This window comes from Triticum urartu, chromosome 1A (genome assembly GCF_056163025.1).
Source record: "Triticum urartu cultivar PI428250 chromosome 1A, HENAU_Tu73, whole genome shotgun sequence".
NCBI classification, from domain to species: domain Eukaryota; kingdom Viridiplantae; phylum Streptophyta; class Magnoliopsida; order Poales; family Poaceae; genus Triticum; species Triticum urartu.
This window is the reverse complement of record NC_141873.1, coordinates 109,716,509-109,736,969: the sequence shown is the minus strand read 5'-3', so window position 1 is coordinate 109,736,969 and position 20,461 is coordinate 109,716,509. Positions and strand designations below refer to the sequence as shown.

Sequence of the window (20,461 nt, the reverse complement as noted above, 5' to 3'; positions counted from 1 at the left end):
ACTTGTGTAAAAAATGGCATAATTATGCTTAGTTAACTCAAAAATGGCATAATTAGTTAAGTTAGCTCCAAAATGACCCATTTAACCTAGGTTAGCTCCAATATGATCCATTTTACCTAGGTTAGCTCCAAAATGACCAAGTTTACCTAGGTTAGCTCCAATATGATCCATTTTAGCTAGGTTAGCTCCAAAATGACCAAGTTTACCTAGGTTAGCTCCAATATGATCCATTTTAGCTAGGTTAGCTCCAAAATGACCTAGTTTACCTAGGTTAGCTCCAAAATGACCAAGTTTACCTAGGTTAGCTCCAAAATGACCTAGTTTACCTAGGTTAGCTCCAAAACGACCAAGTTTACCTAGGTTAGCTCCAAAATGACCTAGTTTACCTAGGTTAGCTCCAAAATGACCAAGTTTACCTAGGTTAGCTCCAAAATGACCTAATTTACCTAGGTTAGCTCCAATATGACCAAGATGGCATAATATGCTTAGTTCACTCAAAAATGGCATAATTAGCTAGGTTAGCTCCATTTTACCTAAGTATGCTTACTTCTTATTCCAGTCTTCTTCTTCTTCATTTCCTTCTTCATTTTCTTCTTCTTCTTCTTCTTCTAACTTTCTTGTTTCCCATTTTGTAGATCTTATTTAATTCACGGAAGCTTGCATGGATGGAGTGCTTCTTTTCCCTTTTTGCTTTCATTTTGTATCGATGAACTTGCATGGATGGAACTTGTTATATGGATGGATAACAGTGTTGGATGAACAATGTGAAACTTTTGTAATATGTATGGATGGAACTATGTGTTGGTTATGTATGTATATACGATGAAACTTATGTGTTGGATATGTCTTTTGTGAAATTTGTGTGTTGAAATTTGTGCGTTGAAACTTGTGTGTTCAAATTGAATGAATTTAAGAAAAAACAGAAAAAATAGGGGCTATACAGGATCTTTGCCGTCCGCCAGCGGACGGCAAAGATGCCACGTGGCAGCTCCATGTACAACCTGGGGGATGTCCTATTTGGTTACTTTGCCGTCCGCTGGCTGACGACAAAGGTGCAATGGTCTTTGCTGTCCGCCAGCTGACGACAAAGCTCACCATTAGCCCCCTAACGGCCAGACGTTGTCATGTGTGCCATCCAGGACCTTTGTCATCAGCCAGCTGACGGCAAAGACCGTTTCATCTTTGCCGTCCGCCAGCTGACGGCAAAGAAGCCTTTGCTGTAGCCTATTCAGTCGGACCTGTTGCCGTCAGCTGGCTGACGGCAAAGAACTTTGCCGTCCGGGATCTATGTCTTTGCCGTCTGCCATGGCAGACGGCAAAGAAGCTGATTCCAGTAGTGTTACCTTGCTGTTTTTATATTTTCAGATTACAAAAACCTATATCTACCATCCATATTGCACTTGCATCACCATCTCTTCGCCGAACTAGTGCACCTATACAATTTACCATTGTATTGGGTGTGTTGGGGACACAAGAGACTCTATGTTATTTGGTTGCAGGGTTGTTTGAGAGAGACCATCTTCATCCTACGCCTCCCATGGATTGATAAACCTTAGGTCATCCACTTGAGGGAAAATTGCTACTGTCCTACAAACTTCTGCACTTGGAGGCCCAACAACGTCTACAAGAAGAAGGTTGTGTAGTAGACATCAGAACACTAGAGACCGAAAGGTCGAACGTGAATCATATAGTAGATATGATCAACATAGAGATGTTCACCATTGATGACTACCCCATCTCACGCGATGATCGGACATGGGTTAGTTGATTTGGATCACGTATCACTTAGATGACTTGAGGGGTGTCTATTTAAGTGGGAGTTCTTAAGTAATATGATTAATTGAACTTAATTTATCATGAACTTAGTCCTGATAGTATTTGCATATCTATGTTGAAGATCAATAGCTCATGATATAGCTCCTATATTTTTTGATAAGTTCCTAGAGAAAAGTTGAAAGTTGATAGTAGCAATGATGCGGACTGGGTCCGTGATCTAGGGATTATCATCATTGCTGCACAGAAGAATTATGTTCTTGATGCACCGATAGGTGACGGACCTATTGCAGGAGCAGATGCAGACGTTATGAATGTTTGACAAGCTCGGTATGATGACTACTTGATAGTTTAGTGCGCCATGCTTTACGGCTTAGAACCAGGACTTTAAAAATGTTTTGAATGCCACAGAACATATGTGATGTTCCAAGAGTTGAAATTGGTATTTCAGACTCATGCCCATGTCGAGAGGCATGAGACCTCTGACAAGTACTTTGCCTACAAGATGGAGGATAATAGCTTAGCTAGTGAGCATGTACTCAGAATGTCCGGGGTACTACAATCGGTTGAATCAAGTGGGAGTTAATCTTCCAGATAAGACATTGATTGATACAGTTCTCTAATCACTATCACCAAGTTACTAGAACTTCGTGATGAACTATAATATGCAAGGGATGATGAAAACAATTCCCAAGCTCTTCGTGATACTGAAATTGACGAATGTAGAAATCAATAAAGAGCATCAAGTGTTGATGGTTAACAAAACCACTAGTTTCAAGAAAAAGTGCAAGGGACAGAAAAGGAACTTCAAGAAGAATAGCAAACAAGTTGCCGCTCCCACGAAGAAGCCCAAAGCTAGACCCAAGCCTGAAACTGAGTGCTTCTACTGCAAAGGAAATGGTCACTGGAAGCAGAACTGCCCCAAATACTTGGCGGTTAAGAAGGATGGCAAAGTGAACAAAGGTATATTTGATATACATATTATTGATGTGTACTTTACTAGTGTTCATAGTAGCCCCTGGGTATTTGATACTGGTTCAGTTGCTAAGATTAGTAACTCGAAATAGGAGTTACAAAATGAAAAGAGACTAGTTGAGGGCGAGGTGACGATGTGTGTTGGAAGTGATTCCAAGGTTGATAAGATCACCATCGCATACGACCTCTACCTTCGGGATTAGTGTTGAACCTAAATAAATGTTATTTGGTGTCTGCATTGAGCATGGATATGATTGGATCATGTTTATTGCAATACGGTTATTCATTTAATTCAGAGAATAATTGTTGTTCTGTTTACATGAATAAAACCTTCTATGGTCATACACCCAATATAAATGGTTTATTGAATCTCGATCATAGTAATACACATATTCATAATATTGATGCCAAAAGATGCAAAGTTGATAATGATAGTGCAACATACTTGTGGCACTACCGTTTAGGTCATATTGGTGTAAAGCGCATGAAGAAACTCCATGCAGATGGCCTTTCGGAATCATTTGATACTTGCAAACCATGCCTCATGGGCAAGATGACTAAAACTCTGTTCTCCGGAACAATGGAGCGAGCTAATGACTTATTGGAAATAATTCATACCGACGTATGCAGTCCAATGAGTGTTGAGGCTCGTGGTGGGTATCGTTATTTCTGACCTTCATAGATGATTTGAGCAGATATGGGTATATCTACTTAATGAAACACAAGTCTGAAACATTTGAAAAGTTCAAAGAATTTCAGAGTGAAGTGGAGAATCATCGTGACAAGAAAATGAAGTTTCTATGATCTAATCGCGGAGGCGAATATTTGAGTTACGAGTTTGGCCTTCATTTAAAACAATATGGAATAGTTTCACAACTCATGCCCTGGAACACCACAGCGTAATGGTGTGTCCAAACGTCGTAACCGTACTTTGTTAGATATGGTGCGATCTATGATGTCTCTTACCGATTTACCACTATCGTTTTGGGGTTATGCATTAGAGACAATTGCATTCATGTTAAATAGGGCACCGTCTAAATCCGTTGAGATGACACTATATGAACTATGGTTTGGTAAGAAACCTAAGTTGTCGTTTCTTAAAGTTTGGGAATGTGACACTTGTCGTTTCTTAAAGTTTGGGAATGTGACACTTATGTACAAAGGCTTCAGCCTGATAAGCTCGAACCAAAATCGGAGAAGTGCGTCTTCATAGGATACCCTAAGGAAACAATTGGGTACACCTTCTACCACAGATCCGAAGGCAAGATCTTTGTTGCCAAGAATGGAACCTTTCTAGAGAAGGAGTTTCTCTCGAAAGAAGTGAGTGGGAGGAAAGTAGAACTTGATGAGGTAATCGTAACTTCTCTCGAATTGGAAAGTACCACATCAGAGAAATCCATTCCCATGATGCCTACACCAACTATTGAGGAAGCAAATGATAATGATCATGAAACTTCAGATCAAGTTGCTACTGAACCTCGTAGGTCAACCAAAGCATGATCTGCACCAGAGTGGTACGGTAATCCTGTTCTGGAAGTCATGTTATTAGACCAAGGTGAACTTACTAACTACGAAGAAGCTATGATGAGCCCAGATTCCTACAGATGGCTTGAGGCCATGAAATCTGAGATAGGATCCATGTATGAGGACAAAGTGTGGACTCTGGTGGACTTTCCCGATGATTGGCAAGCCATAGAGAATAAATGGATCTTTAAGAAGAATACTGACGCTGATGGTAATGTTACTGTCTACAAAGCTCGACTTGTCACAAAAGGTTTTCAAAAAGTTCAAGGGGTTGCCTACAATGAGACTTTCTCACCCGTAGCGATGCTTAAGTCCATCCAAATCATGTTAGCAATTGCCGCATTTTATGATTATGAAATCTGGCAAATGGACGTCAAAACTGCATTTCTTAATGGATTTCTTAAAGAAGAGTTGTATATGATGCAACCAGAAGGTTTTGTCGATTCTTAAGGTGCTAACAAAGTGTGCAAGCTCCAGCGATCCATCTATGGACTGGTGTAAGCATCTTGGAGTTGGAATATACACTTTGATGAGGTGATCAAAGCATATGGGTTTATACAGACTTTTGGTGTAGCCTGTATTTACAAGAAAGTGAGTGGGAGCTCTGTAACATTTCTAATATTATATGTAGATGACATATTGTTGATTGGAAATGATATAGAATTTATGGATAGCATAAAAGGATACTTGAATAAGAGTTTTTCAATGAAATACCTCGGTGAAGCTGCTTATATATTGGGCATCAAGATCTATAGAGATAGATCAAGACGCTTAATAGGACTTTCACAAAGCACATACCTTGACAAAGTTTTGAAGAAGTTCAAAATGGATCATTCAAAGAAAGGTTTCTTGCCTGTGTTACAAGGTGTGAAGTTGAGTAAGACTCAAAAAACCTGACCATAACAGAAGATAGAGAGAGAATGAAAGTCATTCCCTATGCCTCAGCCATAGGTTCTATAAAGTATGCCATGTTGTGTACCAGACCTATTGTGTACCTTGCCATGAGTTTGGCAAGGGGGTACAATAGTGATCCAGGAGTAGATCACTGGACATCGGTCAAAATTATCCTTAGGTACCTAAAGAGGACTAAGGAAATGTTTCTCGGTTATGGAGGTGACAAAGAGTTCGTCGTAAAGGGTTACGTCGATGCAGGCTTTGACACTGATCCGGATGACTCCGAGTCTCAATCTGGATAAATATTAAAAGTGGGAGCAATTAGCTAGAGTAGCTCAGTGCAGAGCATTGTAGACATAGAAATTTGCAAAATAGATACAGATCTGAATATGGAAGACCCGTTGACTAAATCTCTCTCACAAGCAAAACAAGATCACACCTTAGTACTCTTTAGGTGTTAATCACATGGTGATGTGAACTAGATTATTGACTCTAGTAAACCCTTTGGGTGTTGATCACATGGCGATGTGAACTATGGGTGTTAATCACATGGCAATGTGAACTATTGGTGTTAATCACATGTCGATGTGAACTAGATTATTGATTCTAGTGCAAGTGGGAGACAGAAGGAAATATGCCATAGAGGCAATAATAAAGTTGTTATTTTATATTTCCTTATTCATGATAAAGGTTTATTATTCATGCTAGAATTGTATTGACCGGAAACCTTAATAGATGTGTGAATACATAAACAAACACTGTGTCCCTAGTGAGCCTCTACTAGACTAGTTCGTTGATCAAAGATGGTTAAGGTTTCCTAACCATTGACATGAGTTGTCATTTGATAATGGGATCACATCATTAGGAGAATGATGTGATGGACAAGACCCATCCATTAGCTTAGCATATGATCGTTCAGTTTTATTGCTATTGCTTTCTTCATGTCAAAAACATGTTCCTTCGACTATGATATTATGCAACTCCCGGATACCGGATCCTATCAAATGTCACAACGTAACTGTGTGATTATAAAGATGCTCTACAGGTATCTCCGAAGGTGTTTTTTGAGTTGGCATAGATCGAGATTAGGATTTGTCGCTCCGAGTATCAGAGAGGTATCTTTGGGCCCTCTCGGTAATACACAAGGCGATCCCACCGGTCCTATTTGTTAAGTTGCAATGACGAGTATCTTTGGACCCCAAAGAGTTGTATAAGTTGGAAAATGGAGATTTTCATGTGGCATGGGCCGTTGGGTAGCTAGCTATTGCATTTGAAGGCTCCACAGAAAGAACCCACAAGTACTATTACGTCATAAGCTTGCAAGCAAATGACTAAGGAGTTAGTCATGAGGTGATGTATTACGGAACGAGTAAAGAGACTTGCGAGTAACGAGATTGAACTAGGTATGAAGATACCAACGATTGAATATCGGGTAAGTAACATACCAACGACAAAGGAATAACGTATGTTGTCATTACGGTTCGACTGATAATGATCTTCGTAGAATATGTAGGAGTCAATATGAACATCCAGGTTCCGCTATTGGTTATTGACCAGAGAGGTGTCTCGGTCATGTCTACATAGTTCTCAAACCCGTAGGGTCTGCACACTTAACGTTCGATGATGATTTAATATTATATGAGTTATGTGATTTGGTGACCGAATGTTGTTCGGAGTTCCGGATGAGATCACAGACATGATGAGGAGAGGTAAAGATTGATATATAGGATGATAGTATTTGGACACCGGAAGTGTTCCGGATAGTATCGGGTATTTATCGGAGTACTGATACGTCTCCAACATATCTATAATTTTTGATTGTTCCATGCTGTTTTATTATCAATCTTGGATGTTTTATAATCATTTTATATCATTTTTTGGTACCAACCTATTGACATAGTACCAAGTGCGAGTTGCTGTTTTTTCAATGTTTTTTACATCGCAGAAAATCAATATCAAACGGAGTCCAAATGCCACGAAACTTTACGGAGATTTTTTAAGGACCAAATGGAAGGTATTGGGCCCTGGTTGCACCTGGGGGGAGTCCCGAGGAAGGGACAACCCACTAGGGCGTGGCAGGAGGCCCAGACGCGCCCTGGTGGGTTGTGCCCACCTCGGGTGCCCCCCGGACTGCCTCTTTGCTCCATAAATACCCCAATATTCCCAAAACCCTAGGGGAGTCGATGAAATATTCATCCAGCCACAGTAGAGTCCAGAACCACCAGATCCAATCTAGACACCATCATGGAGGGGTTCACCACTTCCATTGGTGCCTCTCCGATGATGCGTGAGTAGTTCTTTGTAGACCTTCGGGTCCGTAGTTAGTAGCTAGATGGCTTCATCTCTCTCTTGATTCTCAATACAATGGTCTATTGGAGATCCATATGATGTAACTCTTTTGCGGTGTGTTTGTTGGGATCGATGAATGTCGGATTCTGGGTTCCGGCAAACCCTTGAGGTTCGAACACTGGGGTGCGCACGAAGATCTCTCTCTCTCTCTCTCTAGCTCGCCCTCGCAACTATCTCAAAGCCTAACTCGCCGAACCCGGGGAACAAGAGACATGAGGGTTTATACTGGTTCGGGCCACCGTTGTGGTGTAATACCCTACTATAGTGTGGTGTGGTGGATTGTCTTGTAGGCTGATGATGAACAGTACAAGGGAAGAATAACCTCCTAAGGAGAGGTGTTCTTGATCTTGGTGAGCTTGTATGTGCGAGGGTGGTCTCGATCTCCCCCCTCTTGCTAAGGTGTGGCTAGTCCTATTTATATAGGCCCTAGTCCTCTTCCCAAATATTAGGCGGGAAGGGATCCCACAACAGCCAGTTTGAAGGGGGACAACTAGTACAAGTTATCCTGACAAAAGGTGGTCTTCGCCTGGCAAAGACTCTGGCGGTGACACCGTCGTGGGCTCCGCGGTGAGCTCCGTCCTGCCGTCCTGCTGGCCTTGGTCTCGTTGCAGCAATATGGAAACCTTTGCCTGATGCCTCGGGAGTCCTTGCCTGTGCTTGCCCCTTTAGCACCAAAGAGGCAACGAGTACTCTGCACCCGCTGGCGCCCGCCTGGCCTTGGTCGTCATGGCTCATGTCACACTCTCCTTGCGAGGTGCCCCTTGCATAGATATCTCCGCCCCTCGAGAGCCAGCCTAGGGAGGCTGCCCATGAGGAGGTCTTGCGTCGTCCACCTTGCGAGGCTTGGCCCCTCGCGAGGGTCTTGAATGGTTGCTGATGAAGATGGGCCATACCAGGCCGCTGGTGGAGCTATGCCCTGGGCCGCAGGCAGGCAAGTCTGGGTACCCCCATTCCCAGGACGCCGAGAGTAGCCCCTGGGCCCAAGGCACACTCGTACTTGGCTTCTGGCAAAGCCAAGGGTCAAGTGCGGAGCGCCGCGGGCCCCAATAGCCTGCGACCTTGATTGACGCATGGCGATTGATGGGTCGTGGGCGTCTCTGCTTCCCCATGCTGCCTCGGCAACTGCCTGACTTGACAAGTCACTGCTTCATGCAGAAAAACCATCATTACCTGTGATCGTGGAGGCCGGTGGTTGTCCTCCCTCTGGCTATAAATGAGGAGAGGGGCAGAGTCCCCATCACTCATTTCTTCCTCCATCCTGCCCGCTTCTTATTCTTCCTCCTTGCCACGACACTCATGGCACCAGTGAAGAGGTTCTCGGCCGCCGAGAAGGGGAAGGCTCGCCAGGAGGGGCCTAGCTTGCCACCGCCTAAGAGGGGGCATGGTCGCCCTCGCAAGCATGCCGCGACCCCCACTATGGCCCCTCATGGGCGTGGGCGAACTTCCTCGGGGTTCGGTACCGTCTTCGGCGGTGGGAGCCGCTTAGGTCGTGGCAGCCCCGTCGATGAGGGGAGGCGCGCCATGGTCGTTCGGCCTCCCCGGCCGCGCTTCCACTCGGCGGAGGTGCTGCCGGAGTTCATCGTGTGGTCGGAGAACCCGACCAACACCTGGCTTCAGCTTTCATGCTCCTTTGCTGGCGAGCTGCCGACCCCCAGTCCCGGTGGCCTCTGGCTGCAGGCCGACGGCTGCTGCAGCAAGGCTTTGTGGGTCACGGTGGAGGTCTTCGTTGCGGGCAACGTAGCCCTGGCCCGCGGCTGGTAGACGTTCGCCCGCACACGCGGTCTGAATAGGCTGTGCACCCTCCACTTCAAGTATGATGGTGCAGCGATCCTCTTCGTGAGGGTGTTCGGGGAAGACGGTCGCCGCGCCGGATGCTGCCCTGAAGACAACGATGGAGATGAAGTGCTCGGCCTCGGCGACGGCCGTGGCGAGGATGAGGGTGAACTCACCCTCGGCGACGGCGGTGGCTCATTCGGCGACGACAGCTCCTCCTCCGGCGGAAGCTCTAGCAGTGGCGGCTACGACAAGCCGCCACGTCGTCGGGCTCACTTCGAGGATGGTGGCAGATCGTCCCGTCACCGCGCCCCAGTGAAGCGCGAGGAGGTCTCCGTCTGAGTATGAGGGGCTGATCCTCGCGGGCAGCCACATTGTGAGAGCCTCTTTTGCTTGTCCTCTCCTTCCCTTTCCTCGTGCATTGTCAGAAACGAGTATGGGGCCCTGCGGGGGCGTGTAATGAACCATGGTGCTTATGTTGCTTTTGTGGTGTGTTTATTGTTTCCGGGTTGTGTCATGAGATCCGTGCCTTATACGGTGTAGAGGGGTAACTTAGCTTGATGCATCTGAGGTAGCTTTGACCTTGTGAGGGCGCGCGCCTCTAGTTACCTGGTGGGGTTTCCTTGCCGCTGATTCAGGCGATATCACAAAGTTGCAAAAAAAATCGTTAAGAAGTCCTTAACCCCTTTCGCGCGAGGCTCTGGCATGGGTTGGTCATGTCCAACGCTCCACGTCACGGTACCCATGGGGCACGGACTAGAAAAGGGATGCGCCGATCACCAGCTCAAACGAGGGCGCCTCGCGGAGACCAGGGGAGTGCGCACGTACGCGTGCCTGTCCAGCCCCCTTGCGAGGCGCACGAGGGAGAGCCTCGGGCGACTGCTGCCCTCCCAGGTGCAAAAACAAAGAATCAAGGGAAGAATCAGAGAGAAGAGGGCGCAAAACCAAGCCATCGAGAAACGCCAGAACTCCAAATTTCATTGAAAGAAAAAAAGGGGCGAGCCAACTATAGAAAGCAAATGAATAGCCGCGTCCGGCACCTAGTCTAGTCTTCTCACTAGCGCGGAGCTAAGGGCTGCCACTAGGACGTGGGAGGGAGCCCCCAAGGCTCGAGGGCGGCACTCCGGAGACTCCGAGGCGTGTACAGCCCCACTCATTATTATGTGAGAGTGTCATGAGCGAAGACCTTCATAGGCACTGGGCCTTGCTTCATGGGTAGAACTTCCGGAGGTGCTGGATGTTCCAGGCGTTCTGGATGGGGATCCCGTCCTGCGTCTCCAGGCACGCAGCGCCAGGCCTGGAGACGCGGGCGATCCTAAATGGGCCCTCCCACATGGGCGAGAGCTTGTGTAGCCCTTCCCTGGAGAGCACCCCCTCAGGACGAGATCGCCCGCTGATACGTCTCCGTCGTATCTACTTTTCCAAACACTTTTGCCCTTGTTTTGGACTCTAACTTGCATGATTTGAATGGAACTAACCCAGACTAACGCTGTTTTCAGCAGAATTGCCATGGTGTTATTTTTGTGCAGAAATAAAAGTTCTCGGAATGACCTGAAAATCAACGGAGCTCACCACCTACGGTGGAATTTTATTTATATGATGAGCATAAGGAGATGTCACTTCATGATTTTTGTCGGGTTTGTTTGATCCCTTTCGAGGGCAGCGTAGAGGAACCACATTGTGACGATGTGGATGGGTTTATTGATACCATTACTGTAGGGGAAACGAGGAAGGTTTCCAACGCACGGATTACTAGCATACACTTCCCTATTCTACGTTACTTTGCTATATTTGCTAGTAGATGCTTAATTGGGCGCGGAAACTATGGAAACCTGAGTGCCCCTGATATTGTTATTTTGTGCCATGCCTTATTTCGTGATGACACATTCAGTATGGGCGCTATTATTGCAAAGCGGTTAAATCTTAACCATACTAAGGGCCCCGTCCTTGGAGGCATCTTCGCCTTGCGCCTCGCTGCACATTTTAGCATACCTATTAGGCATTATGAGAAGGAAGAAAAATTGATGCCTCCTGCTTATTTAGATTATAAGAGTATGGTAGCACATGATTTTATTGTTAAGAATAGGGAAAAGGAGCTTAAGTACAAATTAATATTTGGTAAAAATCATCCTGAGACTATTACCTTGCCCGCTCCTTTCTTGTTTGATTTATCTGCAGGCAAGTACCTTGTTCCGTTGGAGGCCATTCACACCTACCGAAACCCTACATCAACTACAGAGCCAGATTCGGAACCACAATTTGATCCTCCACGACAGTCTGATTACCAGTGGGATCTGTAGGTGATTGCCAACAAGTGGCAATCCAAGGCTTCTTCACAGTACGACCCCAACTATTACTTTGGATATCCGCCAGGCCAGCCGTGGCCATAAACCAACTTAGGCCAAAAGCCTAAGCTTGGGGGAGTATGTATTCTCACCGACATTACATTCACGTTCACACACTCATGCTAGGTGTCGGTGCTCATACTTTTTCATTGTATCATCCATGCTAGTTTATTTTCCTTTTTATGCTTTCTTCTTGTGTGTTTAATAAACCTTAAGAAAAACAAAAAAAATAGTTGTAGCTTTTAGTTAGTTTACTTTTCATGTTGTAGTAGTAATAATTAAAAAGAAAACCCAAAAAGATTTCTCGTTCTTCTTTTGCTTGTTGGGAGCTTTCCTGTGTAAATAGTTTTATTTCTTTTCTTGTTCTTTGGGGGTCGAGAGGAGAAGACCATAATTAAAATGTTAAAGTGGCTCTCATATGAATTATCGTTGATCTGAGAAAGAGCCCATATTACCTTGTCTTCTCTCTTGAATTGAATGCTTGCAGACTCCAGCTTAGTCCAATGCACGTGCACTATTATTATTATCCACACTATTCGGTCGTGCAAGTGAAAGGCAATAAAGATGTTTATATGATGAACTTATTGAGATGAGAAAAGCTGGTATGAACTCGACCTCTCTTGTTTTTGTAAATATGATTAGTTCATCGTTCCTGATTCAGCCTATTATGAATAAACATGTTTGCAATGACAATTAGAGATTATATTTGCTTATGCCATGCTTAATTAGCTAGGAGATTATAATGGTTTACCTTGCGTGCCAACATGCTATTAAAATGGTTGTGATGTGGTATGATAGGCTGGTATCCTCTTTTGAACAATTCGAGTGGCTTGACTTGGCACATGTTCACGCATGTAGTTGAAACAAAATCAACATAGCCTCTACGATATTTATGTTCATGGTGCATTATATCCTACTCATGCTTGCATTCGGTGTTCATTAATTTTAATGCATGTTCATGACTGTTGTCGCTCTCTAGCTGGTCGCTTCCCAGTCTTTTGCTAGCCTTCACCTATACTAAGCGAGAATACTGCTTGTGCATCCAATTCCATAAACCCCAAAGTTGTTCCACTTGAGTCCACCATACCTACCTATATACGGTATCTACCTGCCGTTCCAAGTAAATTTGTATGTGCCAAACTCTAAACCTTTAAATAAATATCCTGCTTTGTATGCTCGAATAGCTCATGTATCAACTAGGGTTGTCCGTATCTTCCATGTTAGGCGGGTTATTCTCAAGAGGAGTGGACTCCGCTCCTCACTCACGAGAAAATGGCTGGTCACCGGGATGCCTAGTCCCATGCTTTATGCAAATAAATCAAAATAACTGCAAACAAAACTCCCCCGGGACTCTTGTTAGTTGGAGGCACTCGTTGTTTCGAGCAAGCCATGGATTGATGCTTGTTGGTGGAGGGGGAGTATAAACTTTACCATTATGTTTGGGAACCGCCTATAATGTGTGTAGCATGGAAGATATCGCCATCTCTTGGTTGTTATGTTGACAATGAATGTATACCGCTGGAAATATTATGCATATCTATTTCAAAACCGAGCTCTGGCACCTCTACAAATCCCTGCTTCCCTCTGCGAAGGGCCTATCCATTTACTTTTATGTTGAGTCATCATCCTCTTATTAAAAAACACCAGTTGGAGACCACCGCTGTCATTTGCATCCATTACTGTTAGTTTACATTGAGTATGACTTGACTGAATCTCTTTTACCATGAATTACAATGTCTAGTCAGTCCTTGATCTTTAAAGGTGCTCTGCATTTATGTTTTGCGGTCTTAGAAAGGGCTAGCGAGATACCATCTTGTTATATCATATCATGATTGTTTTGAGAAAGTGTTGTCATCTGAGATTTATTATTATTGCTCGCTAGTTGATTATGTCATTGATATGAGTAAACATGAGACCTAAATTTTATTCTGGATATGGTTAGTTCATAACCTTTGCTGAAAACTTGAATGCTGGCTTTACATATTTACAACAACAAGAGCAAACAGAGTTTGTAAAAGTTTTTCTTTATCACTTTCAGTTTATCAACTGAATTGCTTGAGGACAAGCAAAGGTTTAAGCTTGGGGGAGTTGATACGTCTCCATCATATCTACTTTTCCAAACACTTTTGCCCTTGTTTTGGACTCTAACTTGCATGATTTGAATGGAACTAACCCGGACTGACGTTGTTTTCAGCATAATTGCCATGGTGTTATTTTTGTGCAGAAATAAAAGTTCTCGGAATGACCTGAAAATCAATGAAGCATTATTTTGGAATATATAATAAATATTGGAAGGAAGATCCACATCAGGGCCCCCCACCTGTCCATGAGGGTGGGGGGCGCCCCTGCCCCCCTAGGCGCGCCCCCTGCCTCGTCGGCCCCCTGACGCTCCATCGACCTCAACCTGGACTCCATATATTCACTTTCAGGGATAAAAAACCAAGGAGAAGGATTCATTGCGTTTTACGAAACAGAGCTACCGCCAAGCGCTAAACTCTCCCAGGAGGGCTGATCTGGAGTCCGTTCGGGGCTCCGGAGAGGGGAATCCGTCTCCATCGTCATCATCAACCATCCTCCATCACCAATTTCATGATGCTCACCGCCGTGCGTGAGTAATTCCATCGTAGGCTTGCTGGACGGTGATGGGTTGGATGAGATTTATCATGTAATCGAGTTAGTTTTGTTAGGGTTTGATCCCTAGTATCCACTATGTTCTGAGATTGATGTTGCTATGACTTTGCTATGCTTAATGCTTGTCACTAGGGCCCGAGTGCCATGATTTCAGATCTGAACCTATTATGTTTTCATCAATATATGAGAGTTCTTGATCCTATCTTGCAAGTCTATAGTCACCTATTATGTGTTATGATCTGTTAACCCCGAAGTGACAATAATCGGGATAATTACCGGTGATGACCGTAGTTTGAGGAGTTCATGTATTCACTATGTGTTAATGCTTTGTTCTGGTACTCTATTAAAAGGAGGCCTTAATATCCCTTAGTTTCCAATAGGACCCCGCTGCCACGGGAGGGTAGGACAAAAGATGTCATGCAAGTTCTTTTCCATAAGCACGTATGACTATATTCGGAATACATGCCTACATTACATTGATGAACTGGAGCTAGTTCTGTGTTACCCTAGGTTATGACTGTTACAGGATGAACTGCATCCGGCATAATTCTCCATCACCGATTCATTGCCTACGAGCTTTCCATATATTGTTCTCTGCTTATTTACTTTTCTGTTGCTATTGTTATCATCACTATAAAACACCAAAAATATTACTTTTTCTATTGTTACCTTTTACCGTCATTACCACTACTATCATATTACTTTGCTACTAAACACTTTGCTGCATATATTAAGTTTCCAGACGTGATTGAATTGACAACTCAGCTGCTAATACTTGAGAATATTCTTTGGATCCCCTTGTGTCGAATCAATAAATTTGGGTTGAATACTCTACCCTCAAAAACTGTTGCGATCCCCTATACTTGTGGCTTATCACCCACCTCTAGCGTCCTGGAGCGGACGCTGCGACCGTGGTACCGTCGCAGTGCCTGCTGGTATCTTGCCGCTCGGAGCGAGGCTTCACGGCGGCGTTCCTCCCCCAGCACGAGGTCCATCCCCCGCATGGCGTCCTGCCGCGTCTCATCAAATGCCAGGACCCGCGCAGAGCGATGCCTAACCTCGTGAGGGAGAACCTCTTCTACTCTATAGACAAGGAAGAACGGGGTCTCACCTGTAGGCTTGGTGGCGGTGGTGCGGATGGACCACAGCACGGGCTGGAGCTCGTCGTGCCAGCCCCTACCGCAGGCTTTGAGCTTCTTCTTGAAGGTCCTAGTCTTGAGGCCTCTCAAGACCTCGGTGTTAGTGCACTCGGCTTGGCCATTGCTCCTGGGGTGCGCCACCGAAGCGTAGAAAATCTGCGTTCCAAGGTTAGCACAATAGGTGTAACGCCCATGATGCGGCTATATCTCCCACGTGTCGAAGCACGACTTAGAGGCATAACCGCATGGTGGTTTTGTTGCAAGAGGGGTAATCTTCACACAATCCCATGTACTGAATAAGAAAGGGATAAAGAGTTGGCTTACAATCGCCACTTCACACAAATAACAAGTTAAACATACATCATCGAGAATATAATCAAGGTCCGACTACGGAACCAAAATAAAAGAAGACAACCCCAAATGCTAGATCCCCGATCGTCCAAACTGGGCACCGCTACTGATCATCCGAAAAAGACACATAGTAACGACCAAGGTCTTCATCGAGCTCTCACTTGAGATCGGTTGCATCACCTGCATTGGTCTCATCGACACCTGCAACTGTTTGGAAGTATCCATGAGTCACGAGGACTCAGCAATCTCACACCCGCGAGATCAAGACTATTTAAGCTTATGGGTAGGATAAGGTAGTGAGGTGGAGCTGCAGCAAGTGATAAGCAAATATGGTGGCTAACATACACAAATAAGAGTAAGATGAGAAGCTACGCAACGGTCGTGAAGCTAGAAGTGATCAGGAAGTGATCCTGAAACTACTTACTTTCAAGCATAACACAAGACCGTGTTCACTTCCCAGACTCCGTCGAAAGGAGACCATCACGGCTACACACGCGGTTGATTCATTTTAATTAAGTCAAGTGTCAAGTTCTCTACAACCGGATATTAACAAATTCCCATCTGCCTCATAACCGCAGGCATGGCTTTCGAAAGTTTATACCCTGCAGGGGTGTCCCAACTTAGCCCATCACGAGCTCTCACGGTCAACGAAGGATATTCCTTCTCCTAGGAAGACCCGATCAGGCTCGGAATCCCAGTTATAAGACTTTTCGACAATGGTAAAACAAGACCAGCAAGACCACCCGACTGTGCCAACAAATCCCGATAGGAGCTGCACATATCTCGTTCTCAGGGCACACCAGATGAGACATGCTACGAGTAAAACCAGCCCTCGAGTTTCCCTGAGGTGGCCCTGCAGGCGGCTCGGTTCGGACCAACACTTAGAGGAGCGCTGGCCCGGGGGGGAGGGGGTTAAAATAAATATGGCCCTTTAGTTTGCAGAACCCAAAGGAAAGGTATAGGTGGTAGGTAGGCAAATGGTAAAACCAAGGTTGGCCTTGCTGGAGGAGTTTTATTCAAAGCGAACTGTCAAGGGGGTCCCATAAATCCCCAATCATGCAAGGAACGCAAAATCAAGGAACATAACACCAGTATGATGGAAACTAGGGCGGCAAGAGTGGAACAAAACACCAGGCAAAAGGCCGAGCCTTCCACCCTTTACCAAGTATATAGATGCATTAAAGTAAATAAGAGATAATAATGATATCCCAACAATATCCATGTTCCAACATGGAACAAACTTCATCTTCACCTGCAACTAACAACGCTATAAGAGGGGCTAAGCAAAAGCGGTAACATAGCCAAACAACAGCTTGCTAGGAAGGTGAGTTAGAGGCTTGACATGTCAATATGGGAGGCATGATAAACAAGTGATAGGTAGCGCAACATAGGGATAGAGCGAATAACTAGCAAGCAAAGATAGAAGTGATATCGAGGGTATGGTCATCTTGCCTGAAATCCCGCAAGGAAGAAGAACGAGTCCATGAAGAAGACAAACAGACGTAGTCGAACGGATCCTCACAAACGCAACGTAACTGAAACTATCAAGAAAAAAGCAACACCAGAAAGAAGAGAACAACATGGTAAACAACCATCACATAAACATGGCATAATGCATGTCTGGTTTAATGAGGCATGGCATGGCAAAGTGCACAAACAATACTACAAATTAAGTGGAGCTCAATATGCAACGAGTTGCATATTGAGGAAACACCACATGACTTATTTAGTTCTCTCCCGTTTATGTACCCAACAATACTAAATGTTATTAAAAATGGAAAGGGGTGAAGCATATGAAAACTACCTATCTAGGAAAGTTTAAATGAGGCCGGAACAACAAACAACAATTCCGGAAAATCCCCATATGCATATTACGAATTTGGTATTGTTCTGCCCTAAACCATATTTTAGAGTTGTTAAACATGCAATATGATGCCACCATGTTAAACTAAGCATTTTCTACCCCATTTACATATAAGGTTTGTTTAAAATGGAGCTACGATTATTTAGTTAGGACATAAAGCATTTTAGCATGGCATTCAAGCAAATTAATGCAAACAACAATTTAAACATTTTAACCATGGATGAAAGTTGTGGAATATGAAAGTACATGAAAAACTAAGCATTTTACATATATAATTTGTTTTAATCTGATGCATGGTTAATTAGTTATTAAATGCATGAACATTAGGTTTTTTTTGCAAAACTGCCAAACTCCTCGATAAATAGCTAGAATCATCCACGGAAAAAACACATCATGGGCCAAAACTTGAACTGGCCCAGCAGAAGGAAACAAATGAGGTCCTGGGGATGGCTTCACCATGGGCCAAGCCCAGATCGATGGAGAGGTAGCAGACATGGTGGAGATCGAGGCTGCTGGGACTTGAGTGATGTGTGGCATGCGGCTGCTGGCGAATGGGACCCCCACAGACGGAGTCAACGCGGGCTCGCGTGTGGCTTCCAGCGGGGCTTGGCGAGCGATGCAGAAGCAAGGCAGTGGCGTGCGACTGCTCCTGCGGCTTGGTGGGCAGCCTGCGGTGGAGGTCTACTCCGACGGGGACGGGCACCGGAGAAGGAATGGCGATGGCTTGGCGGGACCCACGCCGGCGACCTTGAGGATGAGCAGCAAGTCAACGCGGGGCAGCGGCTCGCTGTGAAGCAGGGGCGAGGTGGCGCTGGCGAGACTTGGGGACGAGCTTGCTCCGGCGAGGGTGCAGAGGTCCATGGCGCGACTCCCGGCGACGTGGAGGAGGCGAGAATGAGCGGATCCGGGCGTGGGGAGCTCGTTCCCGGCGGCAGAGAGGAAGATCCGGCCAGAGAGCTCGAATGGCAGCGGCGGGGTTCAGCTCATGCGGGAGAGACGGGGAAAAAGGTGAGGGAGAGGAAGGAAGGAGGAAGGAGAGAGAGAGAGGGCGGGCGGAGCAGCGCCTGGTCGACGGGGGTCGGCAAGGGCGGCATCGTGCTCGAGGACGAGCTCGGGCGTGGAGCGGAGCCATGGAAGGAGGGGGCTTGCAGAAGCTGCAGGGGCGCCTTCTCGACGTTGGATCTCCATCCAAGGGTCCAGATGGATGGATCTGGAGGTTGGGTGGATTGGGTGGATATGAAAATGAGGAAGGAAGGTGGTTGGTGCGGTGCCGGATCCGAGAAGGGTGGCGGCACACTCGGGATTGGAGGGAATTTGTCTGGCTAGGGTCTAGGGTTGACCTGGTTATATAGAAGTGGGTTAGGTTAGGTCTAATTTGGGTCCTCCGATTGAAATCGGGCGGTTTCAGAATAAAATGCTAGGGGAGTTCAAACAAAGAACCGAAGATATTTTAGGGATGTTTGGGGTGATCTGGACCCATCGATCACGACCGTGCGGTTCTGGTACGGAGAGGTTTCAGATGCGCATGCGAGGGGTCGGTTGGAACTTGTGGGCTGTGCAGAAGCCCTCGGGCTGAGAGGAGAGGAAAGAAGGAATCCCGACAACCGTTTTCGGAGACCGAAAACATCCGATGCATGACCGACTATAATGCTGCTATATGTTTAACGGTTGGGCTATCAAACGGACTCCGAATGTGATGAAACTTGGCAGGCGGTCTACCTACACTATAATAAGGTCGCACGCCAACTTTCAACCCATTCCGAGAACATTTTCCGGCCACTTATAAAATAATATTTTGGACATGTCGCGAGTCCGTGCGAGTGTGTCTGGGCTCAGAACGGACAACGGAGATAACTGGGGAAACCCAGACGGATGCAAGTTTCGAAAACATGCAGATGCAATGCAGATGATGACATGGCAAGATGCAACACGCAAGCGAATGACAAGGCAACAACAACGAATAACTGGAAGACACCTGGCGCATCGGTCTCGGGTGTAACAATAGGTCCTGAAGAGATTGCTAGTGAACTGCGAGCCGTTGTCAGTGATGATGCAGTTAGGAACCCCGAACCGGCTCACAAGGCCCTTGATGAATTTAACCGCCGACCCGGCTGGGATGGTGCGGACGACTTCCACCTCTGCCCATTTGGTGAACTTGTCGATGGCGACGTAGAGGTAGCAGTAGCCCCCAGGCACTCGCGGAAACGGATCCAGGATATCCAGCCCCTAGACCGCGAATGGCCACGAAAGTGGGATAGTCTGGAGGACCTGGGCCGGCTGGTGGATTTTCTTGACATGGAATTGGCAGGCCTCGCAGGACTTCACCAGCTCAGTTGCGTCGTTGAGTGCCGTGGGCCAGTAGAAGCCGCTGCGGAACGCCTTGCCGACCAGGGTCCATGACGACGAGTGATGCCTGCAGTCCCCGCCGTGTATGTCAGCTAGCAATTCGTTCCCCTGCTCCCTGGAGATGCATCGCAAGGAAACATCATTAGGTCGCCTTCTGTATAGCTCACCATCTTGTATGCAATACGTCATAGCCTGCCGCGCCACGCGCTCCGCATCCTCCTCTTTCTCCGGCAGTGTCCCTCGCATCAGGTACGTATTGAACTCCTCAGTCCAGCACCCCTCCCGAGGTTCGAGCGCCAGGAGCAGGCATGCTCCCGTGGTCGGGCCACAGGCTGGGGCTCCTGAGGCTGGTAGTTAGGGGAGCTCCTCCCGAGGTGATGCCAGCCCCGCGGAGGGGGTTGCTGCTGAAGGCTTGAAACGTTGCTCCTCGAAGACGCCGGGCTCCTGGGGCAGGCGCTTGGATGCCCTTCTAGCGATGTCATCGGCTTCCTTGTTTG

General features: G+C 46.1%; 1 protein-coding gene across 1 annotated transcript; it reads right to left on the bottom strand.

Annotated features, from left to right (window-relative positions):
* Nucleotides 1–19,844: 19,844 nt before the first annotated feature.
* Nucleotides 19,845–20,210, bottom strand: LOC147990275 (uncharacterized). The gene has a single exon (XM_087537810.1). It carries the CDS (start codon nucleotides 20,208–20,210, stop codon nucleotides 19,845–19,847), a length of 366 nt encoding a protein of 121 aa, XP_087393936.1.
* Nucleotides 20,211–20,461: the final 251 nt, after the last annotated feature.